The sequence below is a fragment of the Aplysia californica genome, unplaced genomic scaffold (genome assembly GCF_000002075.1).
Source record: "Aplysia californica isolate F4 #8 unplaced genomic scaffold, AplCal3.0 scaffold00132, whole genome shotgun sequence".
In the NCBI taxonomy this organism is placed as follows: Eukaryota; Metazoa; Mollusca; class Gastropoda; order Aplysiida; family Aplysiidae; genus Aplysia; species Aplysia californica.
Genome location: NW_004797402.1, coordinates 327,539 through 344,418, shown reverse-complemented (window position 1 = coordinate 344,418; position 16,880 = coordinate 327,539). Strand labels below are relative to the sequence as shown.

Here is a 16,880-nt window from a genome sequence, read left to right as displayed (position 1 = left end):
AAAAAATAAAACACTTTGTAATTTCAATATTCTCAGGTCTTTGCACGCAGGTCTAAAAGTTGGAAGGTCAACAGAATCTAAATATAAAACCCAAAAACGCATGCCTATCTATGAAACACAGACTGGAGGGTACTTTTCGAGATGCACATGATGATGTCTAGACGGTCTTGGAAGGGTAAAATTAAATGATTAAACTGAATTGTGGGGACAAAGTGGTGTCGCTGTCTCAAAATGAGCAGTCTGATGGCTAGGTCATACCATGGGTGAAAAAGAAAGGAATTTTTTCGCATTTGTGGACCAAGATTTTTTTACAAAATATTTTTGTTTGCCAGGAGAGCCATGCAAAGTTAGGTCTGCATCAGCAAATCATGACATGAGCTAGAATTTTTTTTTAAGCAGACAGACCAAAATGAACAAACTATAGAGCAAAATCCTATGCTCTGACATAATTTCTTTTCCAAATTTTTCTGAGAATGTTACTACTATTTCTGCCTTCTATAGTCACTGTCAATTACCAGCAGTATAACATTTTTTACTAAAACACAACGACTACAAACTTCATCTAATCAGGTCAACAGCAGTAACAGGGTGGAGGCAAAAACAAAACTTGCAATTGTATAGAATTAATTTAATGAGTGAAACATACTATCAGGTGAGAAGAAAAAAAAAAACTCATGTGGTGCGAAACGAAAACTCATCAGCAATTCCTCTGTCAACCAACTCATGTACTCACAAGGCAATACTAAAAATCTTTCATAAAAAATGAAGAGGAAATGTCAAGACAGTTATGATCCTTCCAGGTGAAAGATAGAAGATACAGGATTTCATAGTACATGCAAGGACATATACATCCATACCTTCTATACTATAGCTGTTAACACATGACTACAGCCAAAGAATGGGTGAAGTACAAGGTACGCCTTGCCACAAAAAGTCTCCTCCACTACAAGAAAAAAAAAATGAGAATGACACTGGTCCCAATAGACACACATGCTTTTTTCATTTCGGAAATATCAATTTCGTAAGTCACTAACTGAGCTTTGCTCCTACCTGTAACATACACGATACATCACTCCTTTATCACAGCCTCCTAGTACCTCTTTTTCTACACAAAGTGCCACTGGCAGTGTCGATGCACTGTTTCAAGCCTCAAACAGAGAAGCGGTCCATCTTATAGAACAATCTAAGCTATGGCATTGCTGGACAAACTCAACTTTTTAAAGTAAACAGTGTTAATGGACTGACTCACAGTATAAATAAAGGTTGTGGATTTCTCTCCAGGCACAGGTGGTTTCATGAGCATAACAGCCTTGGGACAGACAAATTTTGTTGTCTTTCCTCCTTCCACCCAGGTGTGTGTAGGGTGATAGAGCTTGGATAGGACAGGACAATAAAACGAGGAAGTTATGGCTAAACGTGAGATATGTTAGCATCATATCTAGTAGGTGATATCTTGCATTAATAGTCCACTTCCCCATGACCCCAGGAAACACATTGCTGTTTGGCCTAAGATTGTACCAATCTGCATAAGCACATGGAAAGACATGTAAATGAAACAGTCTCTTGTCTAATATATATAATTACATATATATATGTAAATAGTTTTGGCATTCAAATGGAGATGAATTACCCTAGCCATATTTCAATAGAAACATTTATTTTTCTACCATCCTGTGAAGTATAAAGGTTTTACTATCAGCAGTTAATGAGAAATTAGTATTTAAATGACAATGGTGCAAATTTATCATTCTTCATCACAGCCGCTCCACGTTAAAATTTGAGGCAGTGAGGGACCCTTAAAGACTTGCAATTTTTCATAGAGGTGAAATATGGTTGGACTGTGAGAATGATTGCATAACATTACACTTTCACATTCACATTGTCACTACAACACGTAATATACATTTTAGGTATACATTCGGAGGCTATCTAGGCAGAAAAGCGGTCAAAGGTTTTTTTACTGGCTCACAATATGACATTGTCTCTGGTCACAAGAGAATTCAGTCCACTGTTTACACATCAACACACATGCATTGCATTCATCTTTGGCTTTTTCCAGATGGACTTCTCAGACACCCGGTTTACTTTCAAACAGAAAAAGGCAGAATAAAATATCACAACCAATTTTTTTGCTCATAGTTTAACAGGACAAATAAAACGATATTCAATTGCTGATTTGATTGATAAGAATGGGAAAGACAGAAATAAATTGCTTTGACAAAGTAGAAGCCAAAAAGTACAGTTTTGCGACCGGTGACAGAGTCCCGAACCCTAAACACAGCAGGGCAAAGTTCTTCCCCAAAAAACAAAAAATTCTGTTTCCATTCAGCTCACAACTTGCAGCGATCAATATCCACACACACAGACCTAGGATGAGCTTTACAGACGACCGCCTCATTTTCCCTGGAAGTATAAGTGATAACAGAAACTGAACCGGGAAGAACACTAAGCACAACTGATGAAAGCGTGAAGCATTGGCCAATCCTAGAGTTCCTGGCAAGGTGCGACTGACTGCCGCTTGAGAAGTCTTCCTCATCTTTTCTCCAGTGTGGACTGTAAGGGAACCACCAGACTGTCCAGCTCCTGCTTATGGCCCGTCTCCGCCAACCAGATCTGCCAAACCGACAAATGCGAGGCATCGTGGTGAAATCAAGTGCTCGTCAAAATATAGAAATCGAAGAAATCTGCATTTTTCGGCAAGTTTGGAATTTTTTTTCAAAATTTTGTTTTTTGGCTCAGCACCTCTATATCCCTTCAAAAACATTCTTGTGTGTGGATTTGACGGATAAACATCCATTCAAGGCAAGAACAATGTTTAATTTGCAGTTCCCAAGGACTCTGAACTACGGAAGTTCCCAAACTTTGACGGCCATTTTCTCAATTTTTTTACTTCTGAAACAAGGCGACCCCACCTCCTTCAATGGCAAATATCTCGACTTTTATTCAAGATAATGTTAAGCAAATGAACAACCTTTCAGATGACACCTATAACTCCATTTACAAAAAAATTGACGAGCGCCTGATTCCACCGTGTCTAGACACAAATAATAGCTGCATGAAGCATTGATGGTTTGATTCACAACATATGCAGAACATAACTTGATCTTGCTAAGACTAAAAATTCTCCTTTACTAATCCAAAAGTCTCTCAGCTTTATCTCACATCCAGACAACATCTGCCTTCTCTCAAATCCATTTTGATTTTGATCTCATCTGTTCTTGGACCTCATCTTTACCTTAAAGCTTCTGAACAAACAAAATTAGACCAGGACAAAAAAAAAATTCACTTCAGTTAAAACTGTGTTTGTCATACACAAGAGACATTTTTAAAAATTTACAGTAAGAATTTAACGGCACTTGCAACAAAAATAGGTCATACTAGTGCCAAAGATTAGAGGAGTTACTAAATAATTACATACAAAGAAAAGAAGAAGGAGAGATAAGGACGACAGACGATGTCTGATAGGAAAGAAGAAGCAAATCACACCAGGACACCCGCTAACCACCTACAGAGAAGTTTTATAGCTGCCTGTGATCCACAATACCCTGAAGCCGGTGTCTCACCCGCTAGCCAGGGAGCACATGCAAAGGAAACAAATTAATTCCTCCTTTCTCCATGGTACAGTATTTTTTGTATCATTAGTCTTCTCACTAAAGACACTGAAAGGAAGCTGCATTTTCATTATAGCATATTCGTCTGTGCCCTTTGTTATCTTTTGAAACCAAAGTGTGTGTGTGTGTGTCTGTGTGTGTGTGAGTGTGTGTGAGTGTGTGTGTGCATGTTTGTGTGTGTGTGTAAGTGTGTGAGTGTGTGTGAGTATGTATGTGTGTGTGTGTGTGTGTGTGTTTATGTGTGTGTGTTGTTGCTGTTGTTGTTAAAAGGCCTCACAGTGTGCATTTTCTGTCCTTTGATCAGTGAGCTAAGTTGAGTGACAATTCTGTATCATACAACACTTACAGCCTTATAGAGATTAGAGGCTATAAAAATTCCCATCATTGTTATTAATATTATTATAATCATAGGGTAGTAAATACTGCAGCTTCCCATGCAGCTTGACGTTTCATACATTCGCCATAGTTGGCTACATCAAGTGAAAAGCTGATACACAGATATCACACAACAAGGGGAGCCTTTAACTCACTGAGTTCCAGCCAGTATTTAGGAAATCTTCAATTCCAGTTATGAAAATGATCCAACTAAAGCTTAGTACAAAAAGTGTAGGGAACTATTAGATCGTAGTCAAAAAAAAAAAAAGCGAAATCCCGACCCGATGTATGTTCCGGATCAGGACAGAGTCAATAACCAGTCTATGTTTAGGACCAGGGCTCAGTGAATTTACACAGTAAAGTTTACGTACGAAAAACCTGAATTAACTAAGTGGTGACGATATCCAATAAAATATTACCAGGTCATTTAAGATTGTAAAAAAGTTTGAGGAAAGGCGCTGCGACCTACATGAAAGCGTGACTCAACCAGGGCCTGGAATTCTTTCCTCTGGTCGCGGGTCAGTCCAGCGTCCTTGACCATGTGCTGCCAGGTGTCAATCTGCTTTTGCCGCTTATTCAGTTCCTTCTGATACCGGCTGGGGAGGCTGCACGGGAGTGACTGGAAAATGAGGGCAAAAGGAGAACATCCAGTAACAACTTACAATTATCTGGGAAGAGTCTTGCTCATGTTGTAAAACATTTCTTCAGGTTATTCAAGGGATGACAACTCACAACCATTACACGAGTCCTAGACTACATTTAAAATACAGCTCGACACATAACACATACACGGAAAACTCAAAATCAAAAATAGCGTGTACAATGTGTCATCCCCGACCAATATCATTTTCATTTTTCCTTATCAGTCATCCAAAATTATGGGTGAGTAGAACACGTTTGTCAATCCTCTATGTGTTTATCAGCGCCATGGACTGTACTTTATACAAGTCTAGCTACACTCAAACTACAGCAGGCTATTCAAAAGCTTATACCAGCTTATGGGTTTCACAGAAATCAAGACACTTTATGTTATTTAACCCTAATCTCAGAGAGAGGGAGGAACAAACATTAAAAGACTTTTTAAAAATTGTAAGCAAAAACCAGAACAAGAGAAAAGTGAAAAAATGGGATTAAACGAAATAGATCAAACCACTGCTGCAAAGAACAATGCAAGAACATTCTAACATTAAGTCTTTTATCCAATTGTAAGCAAAAACCAGAAAAAAAGATAGGTGAAATAAATAGTTCTTGACAAAATCGATCCCGCCAAAGTTGTTATAGAACAATGCAACAATGGTCAAACATTAAAAATCTTCTTTCCAATTGAAGGCAAAAACCAGAAAAAAAAAGAAGGGTGAAAAACCGGGGCTAAACAAAATCGATCCAGCTACAGCGGTACAGAACAATAGAAGAACGCTCCAACTGCAGCAACCGGAACACTAGACAACACTTACTTTGGTACTGCCCTGTATCTCAAACGGCACGGAGAAGGTGTAGAATTCTGTCTCCGGCAGGATTTGCCACACGGGCTGGTCATCTCGGTGGTCAGGACCTGTATGCATGGACAAAACATCGAGAAATATTTCACAACAGCGAATATTCAACCATCCATAGGTGCCTCCCCCCCACCCACCCATTCCAAATCACGTATCTGTGCACATCCCATCCAACAAATGGTCCAGGAATTGGAATTTGATAGTTACCCGACTTGGTAAAAAGTATGTCAAAATACATAGTACCATCCTTGTCCACCCTGTGACATTCAGCGATGCAGCCTATTATGAGCATACAAAATAATTATCCTTCACAACCAGCCTCAGCCGACAGTGAAATATCCATTCCAAGAGAGGGGAAAAGAAAAGAAGACAGAAAACAGGAGGGATAATACCTCCTCGAAAAATAGGGCAGTCTTCCAATGTCAGACACAAACACTCTCTCTCTCTCTCTGCCCTTCCTCCCTCCTTCCCTCCCCCCCCCTCCCCCCAAAACCACCCATCAATACAGAGCGGATGATCCCACAGGTTCTCTCTCTCTTCCTCCTTCCCCTCACTCCTTCCTCCCTCCCTCTCTCTCTCCCTCCCTCCCTCCTCCCCCCTTCCTCCCTCCCTCTCCCTCTACCCCCCTCCCTCCCTCTCACCCCTCCCATTAAAAAGACACGCCAACCACCCACAATACAACCCTACAGATTCGGCAACACCCCTTTGCCAGCGCGGGTCATGTGCTCTTTCCGTATCTTCTCTCCCACATCCTCCCTCCCTCCCTCTCTCTCCTTCCCTCCCTCGCTTCTCCCCCCTCTCTCTCTCCCTCTCTGTCTCCCTTCCTTCCTCTCTCTCCCTTCCTTCCTCTCTCCCTTCCTTGGTCTCTCCCAAACGACCACCAATACCAAGCGGCACCACCCCGATGCCGCCCCACGTCATACGCTCTCTCTCCTTCTCTCTTCCTCCCTCCCTTCCCCTCTCTCTCTCTCTCTCTCTCTCTCTCTCTCTCTCTCCTTCTTTATATACACACGTCAACCACCCACAAAGCAGAGTGGATGATCCCACAGATTGGGCCCCACCTCTATGCCATAGCATGTCATGTGCTCTCTCCTTCCCTCTCCCTCTTCCCCTCCCTCCCTCATTCTCCCTCCCTCCCTCCAACACACCCACCAATACAGAGCGCCTGATCTCACAAGTTGGGCACCACTCCTATGCCAGCGCACGTCATGAGCTCTCTCTCTGTCTCTCACTCCGTCCCTCCCTCCCCCATCCCCACCCCCTCTCCCACCCCCTCCTACGCACCAATACAGAGCGGCTGATCCCACAAGTTGGGCACCACCCCTATGCCAGCGCGTGTCATATGTTCCTCCAGTGAGGCGTAGAACGTGTGATACGGTGCCAGCATGATGGTGTCGTTGCCGCTCAGGAGCAGCGGGCGGTGCGGGGTCAGTAAGTACATGTTGCATAGAGTCGAGCCACTGCGGAGGAAATAGAAGGGTATTTTTAGAAATTATAATTCACAAATTGTTTAGCACGATATGAGGGTTTGTCGGTCTGTGAGTATTTATTTTTGAACACTACACAGAGTATACATCAGATGATGATGATGATGATAATGATGATAATGATGATAACGATAATAAAATAATAAACAAATTAAATTACATTTATTGATCCCCTAGGATAATTTGAGTTACAATGGCAAACATACATACAAATATATATATATATATATATACAGTACATAATTATAAATACATACATACATAAATACACAATATTACACCACTACAGAACAATTTCACAAACATGCCATTGCTGGTCCCCACTGTGCAGCACCCTGTTTTTTTTAGCTAAGGTTATCGTGTCTTGCTTAACGACACACCCAAGTGACCACCTACCTAAACCCAGTGATGATGATAATAATGATGACAATGATGATAATGAAGACAATAATGGTAATGACATTAATAGAAATGATGATGATTGTCATGATGATGACAATGATGATGATGATGAAGCAAGACATCTGGCAAACCTGATCATAAAGTGTCGACACGGGGCTATCACCGTGACGTTCTCACAGCCACTGACATGCACCGTCGCTTCCACAGGACCAAGTATTAGCGTCGTGTTGCGGCATTTCTCTATCGTCACAGATCTGATGCGAGGTAAAGCAAAATTTTCATGAGAGTTGAGGCCATGCCCGTGAGCCATACAGTCACATGCCACAGCTTACATTAGCAGCCGCAACCTGCTACATTCATTATAATAATAATAAATTACATACATAGAGCACTCAACCCCGATTTAAGTACACAGGCTCTGAGCGCTAAGTGATAAATAAGGGAATATTCTACCAAAGTGTGTGAGCGGTCCACATCACCGCAGGCTCTCAGCAATATGCGTCCTTAGGCTTTTAACACCATGACACCCAGTTTTGAGAAAATAGGATTCAAAGATTCACACTTTTACGGCAAAAATGTTTTTACATCCTTTTCAAAGGTCAGATTGTCTAGAGCCTTTGATACAGTGTGCTGGGCATCTGTGTCAGTAATGTGTTATGTGTAACTTGGTTTGCAGAAAAATGGAGTTAAAAACTTAGGAGAGTGTATAATCACCAAAATACATATACACAAACACACACACACACACACACACACACAAACAAACACACACACACACACACACACACACACACACACACACTAATACACCACCTCACGTCAACCAGTACTCACCTAAGGGGAGACAACAAGTACAGGAAAGAGTGGTGGCTGCGGTGGATTTTCACGGTGCTCATCTCCAGGGTGCCAGAACTCTGAAGCAGAAAAACTCATCATCTTCATTTGATTTTAACGACTTACAAAACACATAGTGGTCATTTCAAGGGAGCAGATTACAGTAGCCAGGGATTTGCTTTGGTAAGAGTTTTACAGCACTTGCAACACAATTAGGTCACATAAGTGCCAGGATCAATCTAAACTATATTCAATACCAATAAAATACCAGGGTGATAAAAAAAAAATAACTGTACAACTTTTTTTCTGAATATCTCACACAAAAATAGTTCTAGAATGCTGTAATTTGGAACAGGCATAATTAATTCAAAAGGAATATGTTTGACATAAAATCCACGAAGAAGAAACTTATTTTGAAAACGGAAATGGTTGAAAGAAAAAAGGCACCCAAAACGCAAAGTTCCCCAATTTTTAAAAAATCTTGTAAAGGAAGTCGTGAAAAGATTAGTTGACTTTTTTCATTATTTTCTCTTTAACATTTAATTTTCCATCCCAGAAACATTAAACAATATTTAATTTCATGTACAGAGTTAAAAAAACTAACAATTTCATTCTAGAATTCCTAGAAGCAGAGCTCTACATGTGTTCCTTTGAACTTGACAAATTTTTAACGCGTCGTTCGAAATGTTCAATGGCGCCCAAACACGGGGACCTGCTAAACCATGAGTGTTTAAAGCCACATACACTGTACATATTCAATACGAAGTGGCTCCTAGAGACAAAAGGGAAAGGGGAGCCCAACAGACAGCATTTTTGGAGTTAACATATCGCGCAGGGTGAAAATGGGCGTTGCACTAAACCAAACGTCATCAAGGAAATGATCCCACTTTTCAAGAAAATCGAGGAATCATGAACACATCGCCATGCTCTGATCCAAGTCATGTCGGCCTAGCGAAGACAAAAATGGTATAGTCGTAGGTTAAGATCAAATTTGCGTTGCTACTCACCCTTGCTATGGTTTGTTTGCTGACTTGACTCATGATGATCATTTTGTTTCTGAAAGGAAAAAGTTTAAGAAAGTAGTCAGTTTTGGATCCGGTACATTTCAGAATTAGACAACACATAGCCAAACTTTGAAAAGGCTAGTTTTACAGAAAAGTATATTCTATACAAATGGTTTGTTTAATAGAATAAATAAAAACAATCATTTCAAGTAAAACATGAAACAGACAGACAGAAATGACAGAGGGAGAAGATGAGAGGTGAAACCTGTCAGTAGCACCTTCCACACACCCACATAATACTTTCAGACATTCAAACAAGTTCATTTACTCTAACAAGTTCAGTCGATAATAGAGGCAGTCACAGACAGGGTAACAAAGAGAGAGAATCACGATGCAAATGAGCCTCCGATTTTGGAAGTTTTCAAGGCTCTCCTGCAGCTTGGCTCTGTCCTTCCTGTGATGGTTGTTCTGTTTTAATTGTTTCAGTAAGAGTTTCACAGCACTTGCAACACAGTTTGATCATAGTATAAGTGCTGATGATTAGAAATTTTACAAGAGAGTAGCATACAGAAAAGAAGGAGAGATATAGACGATAGATGTTTGGTAAGGTAGAAGGAGCAAACCTCACCAGATCACCCACCAACCACCTAGATGGATTTTGAAAAAAGAGATCCCGCCTCTTAAACAACTTTCCAAAACGGCCATGAAGCCCATACCATACTATAGAATGCGAAGGGAGATAAAATATAATACAATTTGAAAGCTTAAAGCGATCATATGTTCACCCTTTCACATGCTCTTTCGGCACAAGGTGCGCATTGGTAGCAATCTTCCCTCTCTTGTGGCTCTGTTCTGCTTTGTGATCTTCACCTGTGGAAGAAATCACAATAAAGATGCACAACATATTTTTTCAGGGTTTGTTAAGTTGTTTTCACTTGGTATAAGTCTAGTATCTTACTTGAAACGAAAAGACCATTCCAAAAGTAGAACATTTTTAAAATATTTTTTATAGTAGAGGGTTTTACGGCGCTCGCAACTGCATAAGGTCATATGAGCGCCAAGGGGTGGATGTCAACAGAGAAGTCTTTACAGGGAATCAGACTTATTCTGCTCACCTCTCTAGCTTCAACAGTACAAAGTCTGCTTCGACTATCAAGGCACCCCAAAAATAGCAGGTCACAAGAGAGTGACAAACATACAAAAGAAGTAGAGGAAAAATGACAATAGTGAGGATTAGGAAAGAAAAAGCAGCAGTTCCCTGTTGTAGATCAGGCACAGTTATGAGCTTGACATGAATCAGCCCATTTACAATTCTACTATGCTTGAAGGAGAAATGTCCCAAAGACACTACAGTCAGTGGCACTGCCCCGGGGGGCATAGAACATTTTGATAGCAGTGAAAGTAAATAACAAGCAAGAAAGAAGGGAGGGTGGCAGAAACATTGCACAAACATAATGCCATATCAGAATATCTTAACACCATTCAGAGAGTCGCTGTACCTCTGTTCGTCAGTAGTTTGTTATTTAGAGGATTTTTATGTTCCTAATCAAACAATTTTCAAAAGTCAGAATTTTTTTCATGGTTTCTTTTTTTTATGCCAACCCATTTGATAATCATGTTTCATTTCAAATTTCTGAACTTTCAGATCAAACAAGAATAAATGTCAACAACGATGTTTGACTTATTAGAGTACAGTAAAATGTGTGATGGACATAGATGAATAGGATGTTTCAAAACACATCTATAATCTCTGATCTCCCCCCCCCCCCACCTTTTCATAAAAGCTTATTGCCAGGAAAAACTGTAAAAAGGGGAATCATTTATTTAAAAAGGCATTAACAATGTTATCAAACTGCATGTATAAGTTACTCGAGGACTTTCAGCTTTCATATACTAGAAAACCTTGCAAATGTCAGAAACACAGAAATGAGAAGAGGTGTTTGACAAATTCCTCAATCAAAATGAAGACATCAAGGAAGACTACGATTAGACCAGCACCATCACTGACTCCTCACCGAGAAAAGGCCACGATAGTCTGGTCCCCGACGCGATGCACGCTGACACGTTGAACGGATTTTGCACCAGGCTGTCCTTGACCCACAGAGTGAACTGACGTGAGGAGAAGGTCTTGGCAGCCTGACAGGAACACGGAAAACATACAGTAAAGTCTCCTCATAATTGTATGTCATGAGTACAAGTTGTGGAGGTAAGTCCCTTCCAAGGGGCTAGAGTGCCGATAGGTTACATGTGTAGTAACTATAAACGGAAGTGTCAAAGTTATGACTACCAGTGTCTGTTGTGTAATGGTTACCCTCTTTGCATTACATGAAAGAAAACCCATCTCCCCACGAGTTCCATCCCCATGTGGTAAACATTTTATAGAGTATCTCCGTCTTTCTGCTTGGACGTAGTATCACACTCAGCCACAGTTGGCCCTGACAAGAACAAGAAGAAACAGCCAGCAATCTAAATGACCTAAATCATGTCAAATGGGGTGTTAAACATTTCCAACCAATAAATCTATTAACATCTGTTTATTCATGTTTGTTCAAACAAGGACCCCGATGCTTTAAAACAAGAAAATCAGAACTCTGAAAATATGGGTAGTTCTAATGGGAGTTTTCCAGCACTGAACAAGCAAAAAAACATCAATGAGGACTTATCAAAACTCACAGAATTATTGAAAATTCCTCAACTATTCATAAATTCCGTAAGTATAGTCGAACCTGCTCTAATGACCACCAGTCTAAGAGAATCACCAATATAAACGACAACTTCCCGATCCCCCCTTTATATTTTTTCGATATTATAATGACACTGTCAAATAAGGCCACCTGTCTAATATGACCACTTTTCTCCTCAATAATGGGTGTTCCCACTGGACAAGTTTAACTGTATTCATATGAATAGGACAAAGCAAACAAACCACTTTCAACAATTACAATGTTTCCCTTCCCTCAAAGACTAAAGTCTGCCAAACTGTAAGGTTTGGGATACGATAACGGTTAGGGGTCAGGTAGAACAGACAAGAGCTAGGATGAGGGAGGGGCATGAAGGCCGAGGAATCAAAGACAGAAATGTTTTAAAAGAGGGAACTCAGAAATGTCCACTGTAAACTGAAAATCAAAAATATAATGTCATCTCTAGCCAGTTCTACCTGGTCACTTCCGTAAGAGTCAATAAATAATTAGTGCAGAATTAAAACCTACCTTGTTGAAGCCACTTCTGTGCTGAACAGTCTGAAGGCAGGCAAGATCTTGAAAGGGAATCAGAGCCCTTGAAAGAACAGAATAAAATAAAGAAAATTAAAATATGAGCATGAGTGCATCTGTGGTTTAATTAATAATCAATATCAACATCAGATGGAACTGGTAGCTACCCTCATGGTACTACTTCTGAGAGAGAGAAAAAGAGAAAAATAGTGTAACAAAGAGTGAAAAAGACTGTTGGTATGAAGAATGGAGTTTATTGGAAGTCAATGCAAAAAAGACTCGATTTCAGCACATCAGGTGATACACAAAACAATCTTGAGACATGAATGATATATCTTTATAAAGACAAACTTCCAGGTAGAATAAAAACAAAGGGATGAGATAAAATACAAAGAACAAAGCAACCCTTTAATACAAATGAACGACAAATATGTAGAAAATTTAAGTCAGTGACAGGGCACCTCCACGCCCCACACAAGTCAACTCACTGCGAAGACTCTAGTCGGCCAACAAGGATGAAGCTGAGAGCTTCTACTGCTTCCAAAGACAAAGAACTCGTCTGTTGGGATGCCACACCCACTCCGGACATCTTTGAATCTATATAAAAAATACCACAAAACAAAAATTTTTAAATTATTCAAACAGCAAAATAGAAATTAACTGATTTTTCTACCAAAATCTGGAAATCAAAAAAATAGTTAAGAGGTCTTACAGCATGTGTGTTATGACGCGGTGGAATCAGGCGCTCATCAATTTTTGGGAATGTAGAGTTATTGGTATCATCTGAAAGCTGATTTATTTGCCTTGCTTCCAAACAAATAAATATCCATTTATCTTGAATAGAACTCAAGAAGATATTTGTGATTGAAGGAAGTGAGGTCGCTTGGTTTCAGTGGTGAATTAGCGAAATTGGCTGCCAAAGTTTTGTAACTCCAATAGCTAAAGAATCTTGGAAAACTGAAAAATGACATACTTTGCGCCTTTAATCAATGTTTTTCAGTAAAATCCAATTGAAATTGAGTTTTTAAAAGGACATAAAAGAGGTTAAGCCGAAAATTAAAAATTCGATACAAATTTTCAAACTAGCGGAAAAATGCCTATTTCTCCGATTTCGTAATTTTGACAAGCGCCTGATTTCACCACACTGCCTGACATAAGGTTCTAATCACTGATCATGGGAACGTAAAAGTTGCCCCAAAGTGAGCCACTTCAGTGTTGATGTCCAGTTTGAATACACTGAAAGCTTTCTGACAGATATACAGTAATTATATCTTTACAATATTCATAACAGCACAAATAAATTTGATCATTTCAAGTCAAATGTGAAAGTATCATATCATGAACAAAGTCTACGGACTGAAAAACAAAAAACAACACACCAAAGGAAAATGTTTAAACAAGAATATGTAATTAGTAACGTTTTTTTGTTAACCCATACAATACGGTTCATTACTTCAAAGGCTGTTCTTAACACAAGGATCAAAAATGTTCCTTCCGCTTGGATAACAACAATGAGTGACTTTCAGGCTCACATGTGTTTATATCTAACACACCATGTTAGCGCAGGCAGTGACCTAGTGGATAGGTTTTCAGATTCACAACCGTAAGGTTGTGGGTTCAAATGCCATCAGGGGCCCAAGGTTGTGTCCTTGGGAAAGGGACTTTTCGTACACTTTCCTCACTTCACCCAGGTGGAAATGGGTACCAGGCTATAAACAGCAAAATATCTTGCCAGTTTTTTAGTATTTTAACTCATTCGCTACGCCGAGCTGTGGGGGGGGCGGCGTGGCTAAAGTGCCGTCAGTACGCTAAGCTGCTCCAGGCGGCTCGACAACCGATCTTCAATTTTAGCTTAGATTCTATTCCAATCCACATATCCATGTTAAAATAAAGGTCATAATATAATGTTGACTTCCGGGTCAAGCATTTCCACTGAAAATCGAAAATTTAGATTCAGTTTTGAAACGCGATTTCGTAGTTTATTCGACTTTTTTCGCGACGCCAAAATTATAGCCTGGACACCAGTCTTAGTAATTTTACACAATAAAATCTATCATTATTTAGATCTAAATAGTCAAAATATTTTTTCTCCCCAAAATCACTACTTTTTGATGAAATTACACAAAAAGTGGCACTCAAGACATGTATAGGTTTATTCAAAATGCAATTCTGAATAACTCCTTATAAGATACGAGTGGGGGGGTTTTTCTGTTTGTGATCATTTTTCAAGATTATAAAAATTTTTTTTTTTTTCAATATCGGATGTTATGATCCAAATATACAAATATTATGGAATGTATGTAAATAATTGTAAAAAAAACTTTTCAATATTTTCCAGTTTTATATTCATTTACGGTTATTTTGATGTTTCATTTGACTAGGTGCAAACATATTTTTTGAGTTTCACAAAAGATCATTAATCTTTATTTTCAAATTTTATCCGCATCCGATCAAAATTGTGTTGCATAATCGTCTCTTAAAGGAACCAAAGTTGAAAAATACATAAATAAACATTACAGATGTATTCTACAAACCATACTGAAAATATTGTATATAATCCGTTGATATTAATTTGAATTTGTGGCCCCAAAGCCCTTTTAACTGCCCACTAGTCATTATCTCATTCGCCCTTAAAAAAAAATTTGTCCACAAGCCGAAAATAATACGTAGCGAATGAGTTAACTCGTGTAATCCACAGCTTGCACTGCATGCTTCTAGGGTCTGCTGGGATAATAATAGTTGAAAAGCATATAGGGCGTGTTGTAGATCATGGATATGCACTTTATAATTGTAATTATTATTATTATTATTATTGTTATTATTGTTATTATTATTAATAGAATTATTATTAACAGTGCACATCACTGTACCTTCCTCCGCCAGGAGGTCCACCAGTTCTCCGATGTTGTTCTGTACAAACAACAGATGGCTGTGATCATCCAGAGACTGGAATAAAAACAAAGACAAGGTGACGGTCCCTTACAGGAAGTTCAGATCATCCTGCAAAACAATCAACACACATTTTATGAATCAATCTTATCCCATCTCTGCATCACATGTCAGCACAGTGGTCATCCGCTTCTGACTGCCTATCTCCACAGCAACTAAAACTGAAACATTTTTCACACTAAACTTTTCCTTTGAATTAATTTCAGCCCCTAATACTTAAGAAACAACTTGAAAAGTTTTGTACCTGCAGTAACACGACCATACTTGCTACAAGGTATCAAAAACAAACCAAACTTTGCAGACTACAATCTGAACGTCAATATAAAATCCACATTAAACTCCAACAATCTCATGAGAAAAAACAATATAAATACACAAATTGACAGAGACTGTTGCAGCCTTTTACCTTGGTTGTACCTCCTCGAGGCGTACATCTTCCATCAAGATCACATGTTGAGTTTGAGCTGGACGCACTCGGCCATCTGACAGCGTTCAGGAAATTGGGACCACAAAACTTGATACAAAAAATATCAATTCCAAGAATTGTACATGTGCTTAACAATCATCAGTTTTGTAAAAGATGAGTACCCTTTGTCTTTCGAATGTCTTATGGTGAATATCTGGATGGCTGAATAAACTTCTCAACTCTAATTTCATTGTCAATTTGTCTTGTCCCTTTGAATGTTTATTCCATATAAAGATGTTTCACTCATCACAGATAATCTTTCACTTTCATACAATATTCATTTATTTTCAAGTTGCAAATGCAAAACAAAATCACATTAACTTTGTCACCTGATCACAAATAAACAGAATATTAAATAAAAAGCCTTTTTTCAATTTCATTAATGAGAGGAAGTCAATCAAAATGAAAGCTGTTTAACAAACGGTAAGGGTTGGCATATAATTCAGTTTATGGGTCAGGATACAGGTCAAGTTTGTGCAGTCAGTAGATTCAATACATGCCCAGTGATGGGTATGGCATACAGACAAACAAGCTAAAAAAGAGATGTGCCCTAAAAGAGAAAGTACAAGCACTTTTGTTGCAAAGTGAAGGTGAAAATGACAAACGACAGCAGAACTGTATAAGGAAAAGGATACTCATCGCCGGCCACCAGAGAGGTTCTGAGCGACATGCGGTACAACTGTTGCATGCTGAGGTAGATAACAAACTTGTACAGGTTCACCGACTCCTGGCAGCGAGCTTTTCGTGGTGGATGGAGAATGGGAAAGTAGAAAATGATGAGTGCCAAGGATTGAAAACACAAATAATCAAAGTACTTTTTTTCAAAATGAGTATTATAATTCCTTCAGCATTAACAGGCCAGAAAATATTTTACAGGCTCAAACAATAATGACAAACAAATTAGACATATTACAATAATGTAACAAAACTACAGATTCTTTTCTGAGCAGAGTCTATCCACTTGTCTCATCCAAACGCTGGCACATTTGTAAGATTTTGCAGAGGTGCATTTCCACAGAACCTTTACTACACCCTCCCCCCCCC

General features: G+C 39.1%; 1 protein-coding gene across 1 annotated transcript in view; it reads right to left on the bottom strand.

Annotated features, from left to right (window-relative positions):
• Nucleotides 1-607: 607 nt before the first annotated feature.
• LOC101845317 (TBCC domain-containing protein 1) overlaps nt 608-16,880 on the bottom strand; it is a gene marked incomplete in the record, with an annotated part of 26,058 nt that continues 9,785 nt past the window's right edge. Inside the window, 14 exon segments of the mRNA XM_013081467.2 lie at nt 608-2,613; nt 4,456-4,605; nt 5,441-5,538; nt 6,767-6,942; nt 7,503-7,625; nt 8,206-8,285; nt 9,213-9,261; nt 9,995-10,079; nt 11,225-11,345; nt 12,419-12,485; nt 12,910-13,018; nt 15,292-15,367; nt 15,777-15,852; nt 16,472-16,574. Of these exon segments, the coding sequence (XP_012936921.1) occupies nt 2,533-2,613; nt 4,456-4,605; nt 5,441-5,538; nt 6,767-6,942; nt 7,503-7,625; nt 8,206-8,285; nt 9,213-9,261; nt 9,995-10,079; nt 11,225-11,345; nt 12,419-12,485; nt 12,910-13,018; nt 15,292-15,367; nt 15,777-15,852; nt 16,472-16,574 (1,394 nt within the window).